General features: G+C 46.1%; 1 protein-coding gene across 1 annotated transcript in view; it reads left to right on the top strand.

Annotated features, from left to right (window-relative positions):
- Positions 1-4,479: 4,479 nt before the first annotated feature.
- DHFR (dihydrofolate reductase) overlaps positions 4,480-17,707 on the top strand; it is a 58,840-nt gene continuing 45,612 nt past the window's right edge. The window contains exon 1 of the mRNA XM_063453726.1: positions 4,480-4,670. Coding sequence (XP_063309796.1) covers positions 4,579-4,670 — 92 coding nt within the window. The 5' untranslated portion in view covers positions 4,480-4,578. The remainder of the gene's footprint in view (positions 4,671-17,707) is intronic.

Here is a 17,707-nt window from a genome sequence, read left to right as displayed (position 1 = left end):
ATAATGGAGTCTGGTCTCTGTCCTGGAAGGTAATTGGATTACTTCTCCATTGTCTCCAGGAGAGAGGGCTCTGTAAAACCGGTCTGAGCCAGATAGTCATGTGCCAGCCAGGGCCCAAAAGATATTTTACTAACTTTTGAACCCCTGGTCTGATTCATGCCATTTTTTAATATGTTGTTCCCCCGAATGGATTGATTGTGAATATGTAATTTTTATGTGAATGTGATGTATGATTTTAGAGTTATGAAAGTTGGGTAGAAAGTATGTTTTAACTGTATGTGTAATTGAGTTTCCTCTCAGCATAAGGGGAGGGAATATGTGGGATGTAACTGTGATGTGATTGGTTGTTTTATACCTCCCTGTGGGCGGACCTGTATTTGCAACAACTGTAATAAAAACCAGGCTGGGTGTGCCAGCACCTGAGATTCTGCTTGACCCTCAAAACGAAGTGTCGTCTCGTTATTGGGGGAATTGGATTGTATGCTCACTGCCAGGAGTGTAAGCGATTGTATGCTTTTCCTGTTCAGCTATTCCAGGATTCGTGTGTTTCCAGTTCGGGAGTTGGAAGATTCGTACAGTTTGCAGTTCAGGAGATTGGTGCTTGCAGTAGCTGTGGGTCTATGGGAAAGGGGATTATCGCCTAAACGGTTTTTATCCCCTTCTGAGCGAAACGGTCTGCAACAATAACACTCTGCTCCCAGTAACTCTCTCTGGGAGGGGGGGGTCATAGATAACACGGCTCCCAGTAACTTTCTGTATGGGGGAGGGTCGTGGATAACACTCTGCTCCCAGTAAGTCTCTCTGGGAGGGGGGGGGGGGGGGCATGAATAACACTGCTCCCAGTAACTCTCTCTGGGGGGGGGGTGGGGGCATGGATAACACTGCTCCCAGTAACTCTCTCTGGGAGGGGGTGGGGGCATGGATAACACTGCTCCCAGTAACTCTCTCTGGGAGGAAGGGGGGGTCATGGGTAACAGGGGGGGTTGTTATGGATAACATTGCTCCCAGTAACTCTCTCGGGGGGGGAGCGGCTCATGGATAACACTCTGCTCCCAATAACTCTCTCTGGGAGGGGGGCAGGGGGGGCAACGGGGCAATTGCCCCCCCCCCGAGATTCTCCTCTGCCGGCTAATGCAGGGCTGACATTGCCCAAGTGCCAGCCCTGCCATGTGCCTGCGGACCGGGGAGGGAGATCTCTGATCTCCCTCCCCGGTCTGCAGGCACATTGCTGACAGCCGGCAGGGGAGGGAGTGAGAGAGGACCCAGGAGCTCTTACCTGCAGCTCCTCCGGGTCCTCCTCTCGCGAGATCTGGAGCGTTGCCGCGGTAACCACGGCAACGCTCCAAATCTCGCGAGAGTGAACTCTAGCCCTGTAGCTGGGCTAGAGTTCACCTCACCACCACCGGACAACCAGGGAATCCCGCTGGACCACCAGGGAACGAAATATGTCCCCCCTCCTCATCAATAAAAGTAAGAAGGGAGGGGGGACATAAATATTAATTTTAATTAAATGTAAAAAAAAAAAAAAAGCCTCCCTACCCTCCTTAACCCCCATACACACGCTACCACACACTGCCCCCATACACACACTACCACACACTGCCCCAGAAACACTGCCCCCCATACACACACTACGCACACTGGCCCCCATACACACACTACAAACACTGCCCCCCATACACACACTACCCCACAAACACTGCCCCATACACACACTACACACACTGGCCCACAAACACTGCCCCCCATACACACACTACCACACACTGCCCCCATACACACACTACACACATTGCCCCACAAACACTGCCCCCATACACACACTACACACACTGCCCCCCTACACACACTGCCCCACAAACACTGCCCCCATTCACACACTACACACACTGCCCCACAAACACTGCCCCCATGCACACACTACACACACTGCCCCACAAACACTGCCCTCATACACACACTACACACACTGACCCACAAACACTGCCCCCATACACACACTGCCCCACAACACTGCCCCCATACACACACTACACACAGCCCCACACACACTGCCCCCATACACACACCGCCCCACAAACACTGCCCCCAATACACACACTGTCACCATACACACACTGCCCCACAAACACTGCCCCCCATACACACACCACCCCACACACACACACTGCAGCTCTCTCACACACACACTGCCCCACACATACTGCAACCCTGACATACACTGCCGCCCTCACACTTTACCACTCACACACACACTGCACCTTTCACACACACTTCACCCCTAACACATACCACTGCTCCTATGCCCAATATCCCAGCAGACCCCAGGTAAGTTGTCAAACTGCTCTTAAACGGTTTGACTACTTACTCTGGGATGGGATCCTGGCACTACTGGCGCCATAACTACTGCACTGAGCTGTAGTGGTTATTGTGCCTGGATTATTTCTTTAAATAATCTACAAGTGCTCCTCCCGAGATCAGGTTCTGGATCCGCCACTGGAGGGAGGGAGGGGAGGGTCATGGATAACACTCTGCTCCCAGAAACTCTCTCTGGGAGGGGGGTCATGGATAACACTGCTCCCAGAAACTCTCTCTGGGAGGGGGGGTCATGGATAACACTGCTCCCAGAAACTCTCTCTGGGAGGGGGAGTCATAGATAACACTGCTCCCAGTAACTCTCTCTGGGAGGGGGGGGGGGTCATGGATAACACTGCTCCCAGTAACTCTCTCTGGGGGGGGGGCTCATGGATGACACACTGCTCCCAGTAACTCTCTCTGGGGGGGGGGGGGGGGTCATGGATAACACTGCTCCCAGATACTCTCTCTGGGGGGGGGTCATGGATAACACTGCTCCCAGTAACTCTCTCTGGGGGGGGGCTCATGGATAACACACTGCTCCCAGTAACTCTCTCGGGGGGGGGGGGCTCATGGATAACACACTGCTCCCAGAAACTCTCTCTGGGAGGGGGGGTCATGGATAACACTGCTCCCAGATACTCTCTCTGGGGGGGGGGGGGGGGGCCTGGATAACACTGCTCCCAGTAACTCTCTGGGAGGAGGGGGTCATGGATACACTGCTCCCAGTAACTCTCTAGGAGGGGGGGTCAGGGATAACACTGCTCCCAGTAACTGTCTATGCGGGGTTATAACACCCAGCGCCAACTGGGGGTCATAGTTAAACCTCTGTTCCACAGCTTTTGCGGATGTGTCCACTGACTGTCCATCACTAAGAAACATAATCCAGCCCTGAGTGAAAGATATCCTCCATTATCGTAATAAAGCTGCAATAAACTAAACGACTGCTTAATCTGTTTTGCACATTGCCAATCTACATCTCTAGTATACTGTATAATATATATATATATATATATATATATATATATATATAAACACACAGTTATTACACAGTGTATAGTATGTGTACATAGCCTACAGTATATATACGCCAAAAATAATATATGTACACTGTCTATAGCCCAATAATACAGTATGTGTACACTGACTACTATTGCAAAGTTATACTGTATATTTATAATATCTATAGACTAGTTATACAGTATGTGTACACAGCCTATATTATATAGTATACAGGTTCTAGCCGTTACACAACATATAGTTTATACGGTGGTAGATATAGTTATGCAGTCTATGTGTAGTCTAGTTACACAGTATATAGTTTATTATAGTAAAGGTATCCATGCAGTCTATGTACAGTTTATAGTAGATATACCCATGCAGTCTGTGTATAGTTTATAGTAGATACATCCATGCAGTCTATATGTAGTCCAGTTGCACAGTATATAGTTCATATTAGTAAAGGTATGCATGCAGTCTGTGTATATTTTATATTAGTAAAGGTATCTATGCAGTCTGTGTATATTTTATATCAGTAAAGGTATCCATGCAGTCTGTGTATATTTTATATTAGTAAGGGTATCCATGCAGTATGTGTATATTTTATATTAGTAAGGGTATCCATGCAGTATGTGTATATTTTATATTAGTAAAGGTATCCATGCAGTCTGTGTATATTTTATATTAGTAAAGGTATTCATGCAGTCTGTGTAGATTTTATATCAGTAAAGGTATCCATGCAGTTTATGTGTACTCCAGTTGCATAGTATGTAGTAGTAAAGGTATCCATGCAGTTTGTGTGTACTCCAGTTGCATAGTATGTAGTAGTAAAGGTATCCATGCAGTCTGTGTATATTTTATATCAGTAAAGGTATCCATGCAGTCTGTGTATATTTTATATCAGTAAGGGTATCCATGCAGTCTGTATATATTTTATATCAGTAAGGGTATCCATGCAGTCTGTGTATATTTTATATCAGTAAGGGTATCCATGCAGTCTGTGTATATTTTATATCAGTAAAGGTATCCATGCAGTCTGTGTATAGTTTATTATAGTAAGGGTATCCATGCAGTCTGTGTTGTCCCCTCCCAGTAGGCCTCAGCCCATCCCCGGTCCCGCCCCGTGCTGGCTCCCGCGCTGGGTGAGCCTGGCTGGGGAGGAGCTGTACTCGGGTCACGCTGCTCTCTGCGACCCTTGTCCCTCTCTGCATTCCAGCTGGAGAGATGAGAAGCCGGGTGTTACACTCTATAGTGGCCGTGTGCCCGCCCGGAATGGGCATTGGCAAGGATGGCACCCTGCCATGGCCTTATCTCAGGTATGATGGGGATACGGGCCAGCAGCGGATGATGGGAGTTGTAGTCAACAAGTTGGATGGAACTTTAGAAGTTAGGCAGACCTAGCAGCCAAGGCATCGTAGAGATGGAAGTCATGCAATGTTCGATGTGTTACATACATACTGCGACAATGTATTGCCATAATAATAATAATATCTAGTTACTACTTCATTGAAGGGACCCTCAAAGCACCATATGGTGCCATGAGTGCGCGACACCCTTCTAAAGTGTCAAGCTATTTTAGAATAAGAGTTTTGGAAATGTAAAAAAACATTATTAAAAATCATTTACTTTTGAAAGGGACTAAAGGGGGGGGAGGGGGGGGTAGCAGCCCAATCTACTTGTCCTGACAAAATAATTTCCGTTTGGGGTACCTGACAGTAGTTCTTGACATTCATAGGGTTGTTCATTAACCCCTTAAGGACCAAACTTCTGGAATAAAATGGAATCATGACATGTCATGTGTCCTTAAGGGGTTAAACTCCTCTAGATATGAATAGAGTTACAGCCCACATGCTATCTGCATTCACGATTGGCACTATACTCCCTCCACACAAGTGTTTACTGAAATGAATTGGTTTTGATGTAAAAGCTTGTTCATGGATAGAACACTAGCCTTCGAAATGATACCGGAGAAACTGACGGAAGCCAAGCACAGAGAGATGGACACAGGTTTCTTCAGGAAGGAAGAGATTCTTTATTGGATCACCGATCCGGACTCAGCGGGACTAGCGTCACCAAAATACAGCAAAGTCTGAGTACTGAATACATAGAGTACATTCCTTATATAGCACTGTAGCTCCTCCCACAATTAACTACACCCACACATACCCTTAACCTATTTAATGAATAGAGTCTAAACTCATCCATCCGGTCTAACCACGTGGCTCATCTGATACAAAGGAGAGGGACGCGTAATTCCAGTTCTTACATTCCTGCACCTGGTCAGTACAGTGATGACAGTATCTTAGCTACGTGTTATTAACTAACTGATACTACAAACACATATACATACATATGCCTTGTGGCAATCTTAGCCTGCTAAACTTGTATTTTACTGGAATTACATCACATTCCCCCCTTTGATGCCTCTGATATTTCACAATTACTTGAGGCATCACTTAACCTTGGTTTGCATATACCTCAGGTTACCATGAACCAGACCAGACTTATCTTATGATGTGAATCTTCAACATTCATCTTCTTGCATTGGTTCTCCCTGATCTAGAGCCTTATACTTATATATCGCCATTATCTGTGCAGCAGCCTTCCTCTCTGCTATACTTCCTATCAGGCTTTGCACAGACCTAACTACTAAGGGTATAAGACACGGTAGGAGTAGACACAACAGTAAAATCAGTAGGACTCCACCTACCACTGCCTTAAGCCCTCCAAACCACTCATACCAGCTACCAAACCAACTACTTGGATTGTACCCTTTCCATACCTGAGTAGGCACATGCGCTAGTTTAACCATATGGCTAGTAAGCTCAGCTATTGCTTGCCCTTCGTCATCTATTTGAAGACAGCAATTACTTAGGTTAAACTTCCCACATACACCTCCCTCTACTGCCAAAAGGTAATCCAAGGCTAATCTATTTTGGTAGACTGCTGTCCTCATCCTGGTGTTATGCTTCGCTAGAAGATTGAGCGCTTGTGATGTCTCATTTGTGATAATCTCAACCACCGCCTGTAATCTTATAATACGGTTGAGCATACAAATAGGGGTTCTATAACCAAAGGTACCATCCTCAGCCCACGTGGCTGGCCCATAGTAATCTATAATACGCTGGGGAGGCCATTCATCATCTTCCCAGGTGCCTATCTCTATGGGTCCCCTTTTCTTCCTATGATTCACATCATACACTTTAACACCTAAAGTCTCACCTGTTTCAATCGGTAACAAGAAGAAGGATGGTTTGAGCATACCCAACACACATGCCCCTTCCCAGTCCTGTGGCAGCTCCGAATAGGCTTTCTTACCACAGATCCAGTACAAATTTGCTGGGGCTCTCCAAGTAGATGTGATGGATAGATCAAACCACACATCCTTTAAATTGGCATATCTAGCAAACGGGTTAGATGGTTCTGAGACATTTGAAGCCGACCACCAAGTTGTATTCTTTGTATCATCATCATAAGCTTTTTGCCCTAGACAAGTTAATTCTCCTACAGAAGTATTATACATTATTCCTTTCCTTGCTATGCAAACATAACCTATGATGGAGGTCTTTAATCTCCACTCAGATTTACCTCTAACACTCATATGATAATCGGCTTGTGTAGATATTAATTGGTCAACTGCCTCAGAACCGGACATTACCTCCTTTGCTTCCCAAGGCCATTGGTCTCCCATGTTAGTACCTCCACACACATAGCAGTTGGTAACATTAAGACTACCGGCAATACTTTCAGCTAAATCGATGAACAGGTTTTTAGCATTATGGGGGATCTTATTATCTATACTCATCTCTTCGTAAAAGGAATGGTATACTTGATGAGTCTGGGAGGATACCGTATCAGTCTCTATTCCTATAAACAATAATGTCCCAGGATCTAAACCCGTCCCGTATATTTGAAACCCAAATAAATTTCCATACTTATCTAAGAACTTGTCGGGGTTATTAATGAGTATATGGACTGGGTTGCATTCCATAGACTTACAATAAGGGCTAGTCGGCAACTTAGTCACTATCATGTCTTTGTCTACTGTCTGTCCCCAAGTTGCCCACCCCACACAAGACCAATATGGGCAAAAGTTATAATCTCTATTTGGGCATCTAGGACTTACATATTTATTTTTGCTACTGAGACAAATATATTTATCGTTAGACCCATACGTCCTCTCCCATCTAAGATCCCCACATACATTCCACGGCTTTCTACCACTCGATATCGCTTTACACGCATCAAATAGCAGAACACCCGAAGAATGTACGGATTCTAACACCGTTTTATTAATTAGGGTCCCCTGAGGATCTCCATTCCTGAGAGTCAACCAAATTGTACGAGGTTGATACTCCGGACTGAAGCACTTAGGTTCTCCTACTCCTAAATGGCACACACTATAATCTATATTTAAGTATCTACATCTCGATACATCTCCTTTACACTCGTATTGTGAATGCCAAATTAGGGTTTGGGAAATATGGTTACCTGTTCTCGTAGTCTTAATGCATACCTCACAGCTAGGAGTGTCGGTACCTCTACCTTCCTGAATATAAAAACACATATAAATAAACACTATCAAAAGCACATCTTTCGCCGTCATCCTCAGTCTTCGTCCGTGCGATGGCGCCTCAGCTTCCAGGATGTGAGGGGCTGCAGGGAATGGAGTTCTGCTCATCTTCACAGGTGTCCCTTCGAGACTTTCCTGGCTTATACACTATGTGATGGTAAGCGGACAGGCTTTATTATGGCCTTCTCACTCACACCTGTAACAATAAAATTTGTAATCCACAATAATTCCTCGTTACTCCGACTGAGTAGTGCGTTTTAACCGGATCTTGCAGGGATTCTCTGGATCTGCTGTAACTTGCCAAGAATCGACTGCTGCTGGTTTAACCCTGGAGTGATGTATCCACGGAGTCACTTCTGCTACTTTTATCGCTGTAGGGGTAGACAAAAGAACAACATAAGGACCTCTCCACTTGGGCCCTAACGGTACATTATTCCACTCTTTAATCCACACTTGATCTCCTGGATGATAACTATGAACAGGGGGATAAATATTCACAGGTAATCTATCTTGTACCCATTTCTGTACCTCCTCCATAGTCTTACCCAACTCTACAACCTGCTGCCGGGTAATTCCTTCTCCCAACTGACTCAAGTCCCCCCTTAAGTTACCAAGTACGGGAGGTGGTCGCCCATACATGATTTCAAAAGGAGAGAGGCCCATCCTTCTGGTAGGGGTACTGCGGATTCGCAATAAAGCTATGGGTAAGAGAACGTTCCACTTAAGTTGGGTTTCCTGACACATTTTAGCCAACTGGTTCTTTATAGTTCTATTCATTCTCTCTACCTTACCAGAACTCTGGGGTCTATATGCAGTATGAAGCCTCCACTTTATACCAAGCATATGAGTCAGTTGTTGTAGGCACTGGTGAACAAAAGCTGGACCATTGTCCGATCCTATAGAACAGGGTAGTCCATATCGGGGTATTATTTCTCGTAGCAGGAATCTCACAACTTCTCCTGCTTTCTCTGTACGAGTAGGACATGCTTCTACCCAGCCTGAATAGGTGCACACAATTACCAGCAGGTAACGATGTCCACCCGATTTAGGCATCACTGTAAAGTCTATTTGTAGATCGGACATGGGGAGTCCCCCCATAAACTGAACTCCTGGTGGCTTTACTGGTCCTTGTCTTGCATTATTCTTAGCACACGTTACACATCTGCGTACAATGGCCTGAGTCAAGTTGGACAATCTTGGTATGTAGAAATGTTTTCTAAGAGATTCTTCAGTACTGTCTCTCCCAGAATGTGTCCCGTTGTGATAATTTTGGACAATTTCTACCGCTAGCGATGCTGGTATAACTATTCTTCCATCTTCTAGCTGATACCACTTGTTCTCCAGATACTTTCCCGGTTCAGTCTTTAACCACTCCTCTTCTTGAGCTGTATAAACTGGAGTCCATTGGGACAGTGGAGTTGGTATAAGAGCAGCTATATGCCCTACATACTCCTGTCTTCCTGATTCAGCAGCACGCTTAGCTGCACTATCTGCCATCCGATTTCCCTTGGTTACATCACCATCTCCTCTCAGATGCGCTCGACAATGTATGATACCGACTTATTTCGGCTCCCACACTGCTTCCAATAGTTGTAGGATTTCAGCTGCGTACTTGATTTCTTTGCCTTCTGAATTCAGTAGTCCTCTTTCTTTATACAAAGCTCTGTGGGCATGAGTGGTTAAAAACGCATACTTAGAGTCCGTATAGATATTTACTCTTAAACCTTCAGCCAATTGTAACGCTCGTGTTAGTGCTATTAATTCTGCCTTTTGTGCTGATGTTCCTTTCGCCAGTGGCCGAGCTTCTATCACCTTGTCTATTGTTGTCACTGCATATCCTGCATAGCGGATCCCTTCTTTCACATAACTACTGCCGTCGGTGTAATATTGAACATCGGGGTTCTGGATGGGAAAATCACGAAGATCTGGTCTACTTGAGAATACTTCATCCATTACTTCCAAACAATCATGTTGACTTTCAGTAGGTTGTGGCAAAAGGGTAGCTGGATTTAAGGTGTTTACAGTCTCTAAATGCACTCTTGGGTTTTCACACAACATTGCTTGATACTTGGTCATACGGCTATTACTAAACCAATGATTTCCTTTGTAATCCAACAACGTCTGTACTGCATGTGGGACTCGTACATAAAGTTCTTGACCCAGAGTGAGTTTATCGGCTTCAGCTACTAGCAGGGCGGCTGCAGCTACGGCTCTTAGACAAGGTGGAAGTCCGCTGGCCACTGCATCCAATTGTTTAGACATGTAGGCAACAGGTCTTTGCCATGATCCCAAGTACTGTGTCAATACTCCCACAGCCATTATTCTTTGCTCGTGTACATACAGGTAGAATGGTCGTGTGTGATCAGGTAGACCTAATGCTGGGGCACTCATCAAAGCCTTCTTCACATCTTCAAATGCCGTTTGCTGTTCTTGGGTCCATAGGAAGGGGTCGTGCTCTGTACCTTTGATAGCTGCGTACAGAGGTTTTGCTAGTATCGCATAACTGGGAATCCATATCCTACAGAAGCCTGCTGCCCCCAAGAATTCTCGCACTTGTCTTCTATTCTTGGGTATTGGTATTTGGCAGACAGCTTCTTTTCTCTCTGGCCCCATAATTCTTTGACCTTCAGAGATATGGAATCCTAGATACTTGACAGTTGGCAAACACAACTGAGCCTTCTTTCTAGACACCTTGTATCCTGCCTTCCAGAGAATGTGTAGTAGATCGTGCGTTGCTTGCTGACAGATTTCTTTTGTAACTGCTGCTATCAACAAGTCATCTACATATTGTAACAATACACACTCTCCTGGGATGGACTCGAAATCCAATAGATCTTGACTTAGGGCTGAACCAAATAGGGTAGGTGAATTTTTAAACCCTTGGGGCAGTCTTGTCCAAGTCATTTGGCGTTTTGAGCCCGTTACAGCGTTCTCCCACTGGAAAGCGAAAATACATTGACTTTCTGCGGCAATTCGGAGGCAAAAGAAGGCATCTTTGAGATCTAAGACTGTGAAGTAAGTAGCCCCGCCCGGAATTAAAGCAAGCAGGTTATATGGATTGGGTACAACTGGATGTATACTAACAACCGCATCATTGACTGCTCTTAAGTCCTGCACAGGTCGATACTCATCTGTGCCGGGCTTTTGAACAGGCAGCAATGGGGTGTTCCAGGGGGAAGTACAGAATTTTAGGATACCATACCGTATGAACTTATCCAGATAGGATTGGATGTTCTTCTTAGCCTTCTGCGGAATGTGATATTGTCTTAGGCTCACTGGATAAACCCCATGTTTCAGTTCAATTTTTATTGGTGGAATATTGCGGGCCAGTCCTGGTGGGTTGTTCTCTGCCCAAACTCCTGGTATGTTAAACAATGTCTCATCACTCCTAGGGTTTTGGCTAGTCAACACTGTATAAAGTCGCCACTCTTCTTCCTTTGGTACGGATAAAGTCATAATACCTGAAGGTCCATTAAACTTTAAAGATGTTGTTCCATCTGGTAGGAACGTAATCTGCGCTTGTAATTTGGATAGCATATCACGTCCCAGCAATTGGACTGGACATTCAGGCATATAAAGGAATTGGTGTTTTACTACGTGGCCTCCCAATGTACAGAGTCGACTTTTAAGAACCGGTCTTTCAGCACTTCTTCCAGTTGCTCCTATCACAGTAATAGTCCTTCCAGATGGAGGAGCAACTAGATTAGTCACCACTGAATGTTCAGCACCAGTGTCGATCATGAACGCACTCCTTTTCCCCCCTATTGATACATCGACCATAGGCTCCGCTCGACCAAGGGGGATGGAGCCCGGTCGGTATCAATAGTCCTCCATGACCGTGTCAGCCAATCCTACGAAGTCCCTACCTTCTCTATCGCGGGACCTTTGCGCTGCTGGAATATACCTATCTTCCCTAACACTTCCTCTGTTCCCATTACTCCCTCTATACCCATTACTCCCTCCGGGGCCTCCTCTACCTCTCGCTCTGCCTCTAAAGTTTCCGTAGCCTGCCCTGGGTTGGTCTCTCTCGTACTGCTCTCTTTGCGGACATTCGTTCCTCCAATGCCCTTCTTCCTTGCAATACGCACACTGATCCCTACTCAAAGGCTCCCTACTCCATCTATTATTGCCTCTATCTGGGCCCCGTTTATCTACGCCTGCGATCGCTACCGCTAGCATATCAGCCTTTTTACGCATCTTGCGCTCCTCCTCTTTCTTGCTTTCTGTTTCCCTATTCATATAGACCTTATTAGCTACCTCCATTAGTTGGGAGATTGACATACCTGCAAACCCTTCTAACTTTTGTAGCTTGCGCTTAATATCTCCGTAAGCTTGGCTGACAAAGGCGGAGTTAACCATTCGGGAATTGTCTGCGTCTTCCGGATTAAAGGGGGTGTACAAGCGGTACGCCTCCAATAATCGGTCATAAAAGACACTGGGCGCTTCATCGCTTTTCTGGATCACCTCAACTGTCTTCGACATGTTAATGGCTTTCTTTCCTCCGGCTTTCATGCCAGCAATTATAGCGTCTCTATAGGCTCTGAGTTGAACCATATCAGCACCATTTACGTTCCAATCGGGATCAGTGTTGGGATAATGTGTTGCGGCCCATGCTGCTGGATTAGCTTGGTTCAAAGCACGGGCTCTATCCTCTAATGCTTTAATGGCTGCTTGATTTATTCTTGTCCTTTCCTCATTGTTAAATAAAGTCATTAATAACTGCTGGCAATCAGCCCATGTCGGATTATGCGTCTGTACTATTGAGGTGAACAGATCAGTCATGGCTTGTGGTTTCTCAGTATACGAGGAATTGTGGGTCTTCCAGTTTAAAAGATCGGTTGTAGTGAAGGGAACATATACGAAGACAGGGTCAGCTTGTGCCATTTGACCTGCGGCATTAATATAGGCTGACCCGGGATTCAGACGAAGAGGCATCTGATAGTGTCTCAATTGTTGGGCACCGGTCAACTGTCGGGTCTGTATGGGGCTACGTGGAGGGGCGTCAGTCATGGGTTCCGGTCGGGGAGAGATAGGGTATGGGGATGTGGGAGGTTGGTTTTGGGAAAAGGTGGTAAATAGAACACTTCGGGCCGAGCTAGATGAAGCTTGACCGGAAGTCTGAAGTGGCGCCAAATCAGGATATTCGTTTCTAATGGGGGTGGGTTCTGGTTCCGGAAGGGGAGATTTAGTACGAGGGGGGGTGGATCCTGTACTGGAGGAGGAAGCGGAAGTGGATGAGGGTAATGAGGGAAGGGTTACAGGACTTCCTGTATTTGCGTCACTTCCTCTTACCGGAAAGTAAGGGGGCGGCAAAGGGATCTCGGACTCAGGGGGCGTGTCCAAAATGGGCCTAACACCAGCCCTAGTGGACGAACAAGTCCTAGCTACCATGAGGCGACACTGTTCCTCGTGGCATGTCCGGAGCCATTTTGGCGAGTCATTTACGGCCTGTCTCCAACAATCAATATAAGGAAACTGGCCGTAAAGTTCAGGCCTACCTGATACAGCCACGTGTAAGCGCTGTACCAGAGTTGGATCCAAACTGCCACGTGGCGGCCATGCCGCAACCAAAGTAGGCCACTCCCTAGTGCACAAAGTGACCAAACGTACAGGGGACATCTTAACCCCAAAATCACAAACTTTGAATCCCTTTTTAAAATTCTTAACCATACATCCTAAGGGATCCGGAATCGTTGACTGCGACGCACCCATATTTAACAGTGGAACGTCGTCGACAACGATTACTATACACGCGTACTATTCAACAGTCACACCCGTTTCCTCTGGCAACAGCACCACGTGGTACGGTTACCAAGTGAAACGTACACAATAACAATAAACACTCAGGGAATTCCCATACACACACAGCTGCTACACCAGTCACTATATAATCAATATTATGCCCTTTGGCGTAACTACACAGTCACCCACGCTATAATTCTCTATATACGAATTACCCGTCTATAACACACCCCAGTAACATCGTCTTTTACAAATAGCGGTTACAGTACGGTTAGCATAGGTCAAAGCACAAGTTAAGGTCACAATACAATTATTAGTGGTTATGGTGTTAAACATGCAATGGACGACAATGATTAGTACTTATTATATAATGTCAGTAAATATACAGGGTTATGGTACCGTGCACTATAATACAGCAACACACTATTAACACTCTCGCTAGACGGCTGAGCTCGCGCTATCTAACAAGATATACACTTTACTAAAACAATCGTTAACACATTTACAATTCCCAACTAAACTATTGGCCAGTACCTTGAATGGACTACCTAAAACTATATACACCCGTTTTGGTTAGCCACACTGCCCAATCACCACATATACATAGCGAGCTAGAGATCCGAATTTACACAGGCGCCTCTTAGTCGCACTATACAACGAGCTAGAGATCCGAATTTACACAGGCGCCTCTTAGTCGTACTATCAAAAGTCTAGTGGGTTCCAAATTTACACGCCTTCCCACTTAGCCCAGATAGGATGAGAACTAGCGAACCGAATTTACACAGGCGCCGCTTAGTCTCCCGGTCCCTCCGACCTAGCGAACGTAATATACACCCTAGAACGCTAGTCTAGACAAGACACCGGTGTCCGGCTAGGGCTATCTTACACCAGGACCCCGCCTGACTAACCAAATCAAACGGTCTGACTAAAGAGCGTTCGATCGAGCGGTGCGCCTTCGCTCCTTCCCTCCGACAGAGGGGGCAGATACAGATTCAAAAACCCCTTTGGGCCTACCGCACAATCGGTATACCCCTAGCGGGTCCTGCCGTCTAAAACAGCAGTTATCTTACCTCCTCGTTCCTGAACCTGAGTTCACACTCATCGACGGGGACACCCCAGCACTTCTCACGTAGAGGCCGATGATCTCCTGGACAACAGACCAGTGGCGCCGAGACGAAGGGAGGTCCACGCAGAAGTTCAGGGGTGCAGCCGTAGAGAACGTGGGCAAAGATAGACCGTCTCACGCCTCTGCCTCTCAGCTACCGTTGAACGATGAGCTTCCCGGCCAATGCACCAAATGATACCGGAGAAACTGACGGAAGCCAAGCACAGAGAGATGGACACAGGTTTCTTCAGGAAGGAAGAGATTCTTTATTGGATCACCGATCGGGACTCAGAGGGACTAGCGTCACCAAAATACAGCAAAGTCTGAGTACTGAATACATAGAGTACATTCCTTATATAGCACTGTAGCTCCTCCCACAATTAACTACACCCACACATACCCTTAACCTATTTAATGAATAGAGTCTAAACTCATCCATCCGGTCTAACCACGTGGCTCATCTGATACAAAGGAGAGGGACGCGTAATTCCAGTTCTTACATTCCTGCACCTGGTCAGTACAGTGATGACAGTATCTTAGCTACGTGTTATTAACTAACTGATACTACAAACACATATACATACATATGCCTTGTGGCAATCTTAGCCTGCTAAACTTGTATTTTACTGGAATTACATCACAGAAATACATATCTGTGTTTCTAACACTAAAGTCCTGATGCCCCTTATCAATTAGGGTTCCTTCCCTGCATAAAATAAAAAAAAACAAATGAAAATAAAGTGAATTACTCACCATTTCTCCAGCATGGAGTCTACCTTGACGCTGCCGCAACCTCCTCCTTGGGTTACATGCCTCCAGGATGACGGGCCAAAGCATCCTCATAGAGGAGCATTGGGGAACTTAGACGAACGCACAGGACTCGTCGAAATGTGCCTAGGATTCTGCCACATAGAATCATTGAATACAAGCGTGACGGCACTGCATTTGTGGTGTTTCGATAAGAGAGTCGGGAAGTAAGGATACTGGCTCTCATAACATGAGGGCTTGGAAGCATGGCTTGAAGCTCTGCTTCCAAGCCCTCTAGTGAACAAAAACATTTTGGGAGTTAAAGGGAATCTCCAGTGCCAGGAAAACAATCAGTTTTTCCTGGCACTGGAGGTTCCCTCTCCCTCCCACGCCCCATTCCCCAGTTACTGAAGGGGTGAAAACCATTTCAGTCACTTACCTGAGGCAGCGACGATGTCCCTCGTCGCTGCCTCCTCCTCTGCGCCGCTCCTCCTCCTTACTCCATCGGCCAGTTGGCGAGACTGATCCCGCCCACCGGCCGAGGAGACCTAATGCGCATGCGCGGCAATGCCGCGCATGCGCATTAGGTCTCCCCATAGGAAAGCATTGAAAACGAATTTCAATGCTTTCCTATGGGGATTTGAGCGACGCTGGAGGTTCTCACACAGCGTGAGGACGTCCAGCAACACTCTAGCACAGATAATCTGTGCTATGAGTCAGGAAGTTCCCTCTAGTGGCTGTCTAGTAGAAAAACTTAAAGGGACACTGTAGGCACCCAGACCACTAAAGCTAATTGAAGTGGTCTGGGTCCTGTGACCGTTTGCACTTAGTGCTGCAATGTTTACATTGTCTACCAGGCAGTCACTGGGGGTGCTTCCGGAATCTAAACAGACTTTTGGTCCGTTATCTGACGCTGGACGTCCTCACATCCTCCAGGGTCAGATTTTACCCATAGGAAAGCATTGAATAATGCTTTCCTATGGGGAGGTCTAATGCGTGCCATTGCTGTGCATGCACATTAGGACGTCAGCTGTGGGGGGGACGGAGCGTGGGCGGGTTTTAACGCCTTCAGCCCCGCGGGGTCCTAATAAGCCTATAGTGCCAGAAAAACGGGTTTGTTTTCCTGGCACTATAGGATCCCTTTAATTTGTTTTATTTAGTAAAAAAAGGTGCATCAGAGGGCATGTGGATAGCACTGTGCAAATATATGCAGGGTAAGTACAAACTGCTGTGTGCTTACCTGTTCATTAGTAGGAATATACAATAGTCGGGAGGTCACCCATTGAGACAGCAGAGCACAGGGTTCTTTTCAGTGAGAACAATAAATATTTAGATTTCTCTACCTAATGGGATTTTCTGATTCTATAGATACTTTTAAAAAGACATGGATGCTTTTATCTAAACAGAGAATATTCAAGTATATTAAAATATATAATTCGAATGGATGTAGACAGGTTGTGGCTCCAAGGAGAAATCTGATTGCCATTATATAGTCAAGAAAGATCCTATGCCTTTTTGTGGCATAATTGGAAATGGCTTCAATTAGGGGAGGGGAGGTTCTTCTTTTGGATCAAAGAATGGATCTCAAGGTTGAACTTGATAGGCTTTAGTCTTTTTTCCAACCTAGATTACAATATTACAATAGCAACTTTGCTGCTTATTAAGACCTTGATAAAGTCCACTATAGGACTGAACTACCCAGGACATACTTAAAGGACCACTCTAGTGCCAGGAAAACATACTCGTTTTCCTGGCACTAGTGTCCTGAGGGTACCCCCACCCGCCCGGCTCTGGAAAGGGGAAAGTGTTTAAAACGTACCTTTTTCCAGCGGTGGGCGGAGAGCTCTCCTCCTCCGATTCTCCTCTTCTCCTCCCCGTCGGCTGAATGCGCACGCGCGGCACGAGCTGCGCGCGCATTCAGCCGGTCACATAGGAAAGCATTCATATTGCTTTCCTATGGACGCTTGCGTGCGCTCACTGTGAAAATCACAGTGAGAATCACGCAAGCGCCTCTAGCGGCTGTCAATGAGACAGCCACTAGAGGAAATAGGGGAAGGCTTAACCCATTCACAAACATAGCAGTTTCTCTGAAACTGCTATGTTTATGAAAAAATGGGTTAACCCTAGAAGGACCTGGCACCCAGACCACTTCATTAAGCTGAAGTGGTCTGGGTCCCTAGAGTGGT

Source organism: Pelobates fuscus, chromosome 5 (assembly GCF_036172605.1).
Source record: "Pelobates fuscus isolate aPelFus1 chromosome 5, aPelFus1.pri, whole genome shotgun sequence".
NCBI classification, from domain to species: Eukaryota; Metazoa; Chordata; class Amphibia; order Anura; family Pelobatidae; genus Pelobates; species Pelobates fuscus.
This window is presented reverse-complemented; position numbering and strand designations above follow the sequence as displayed.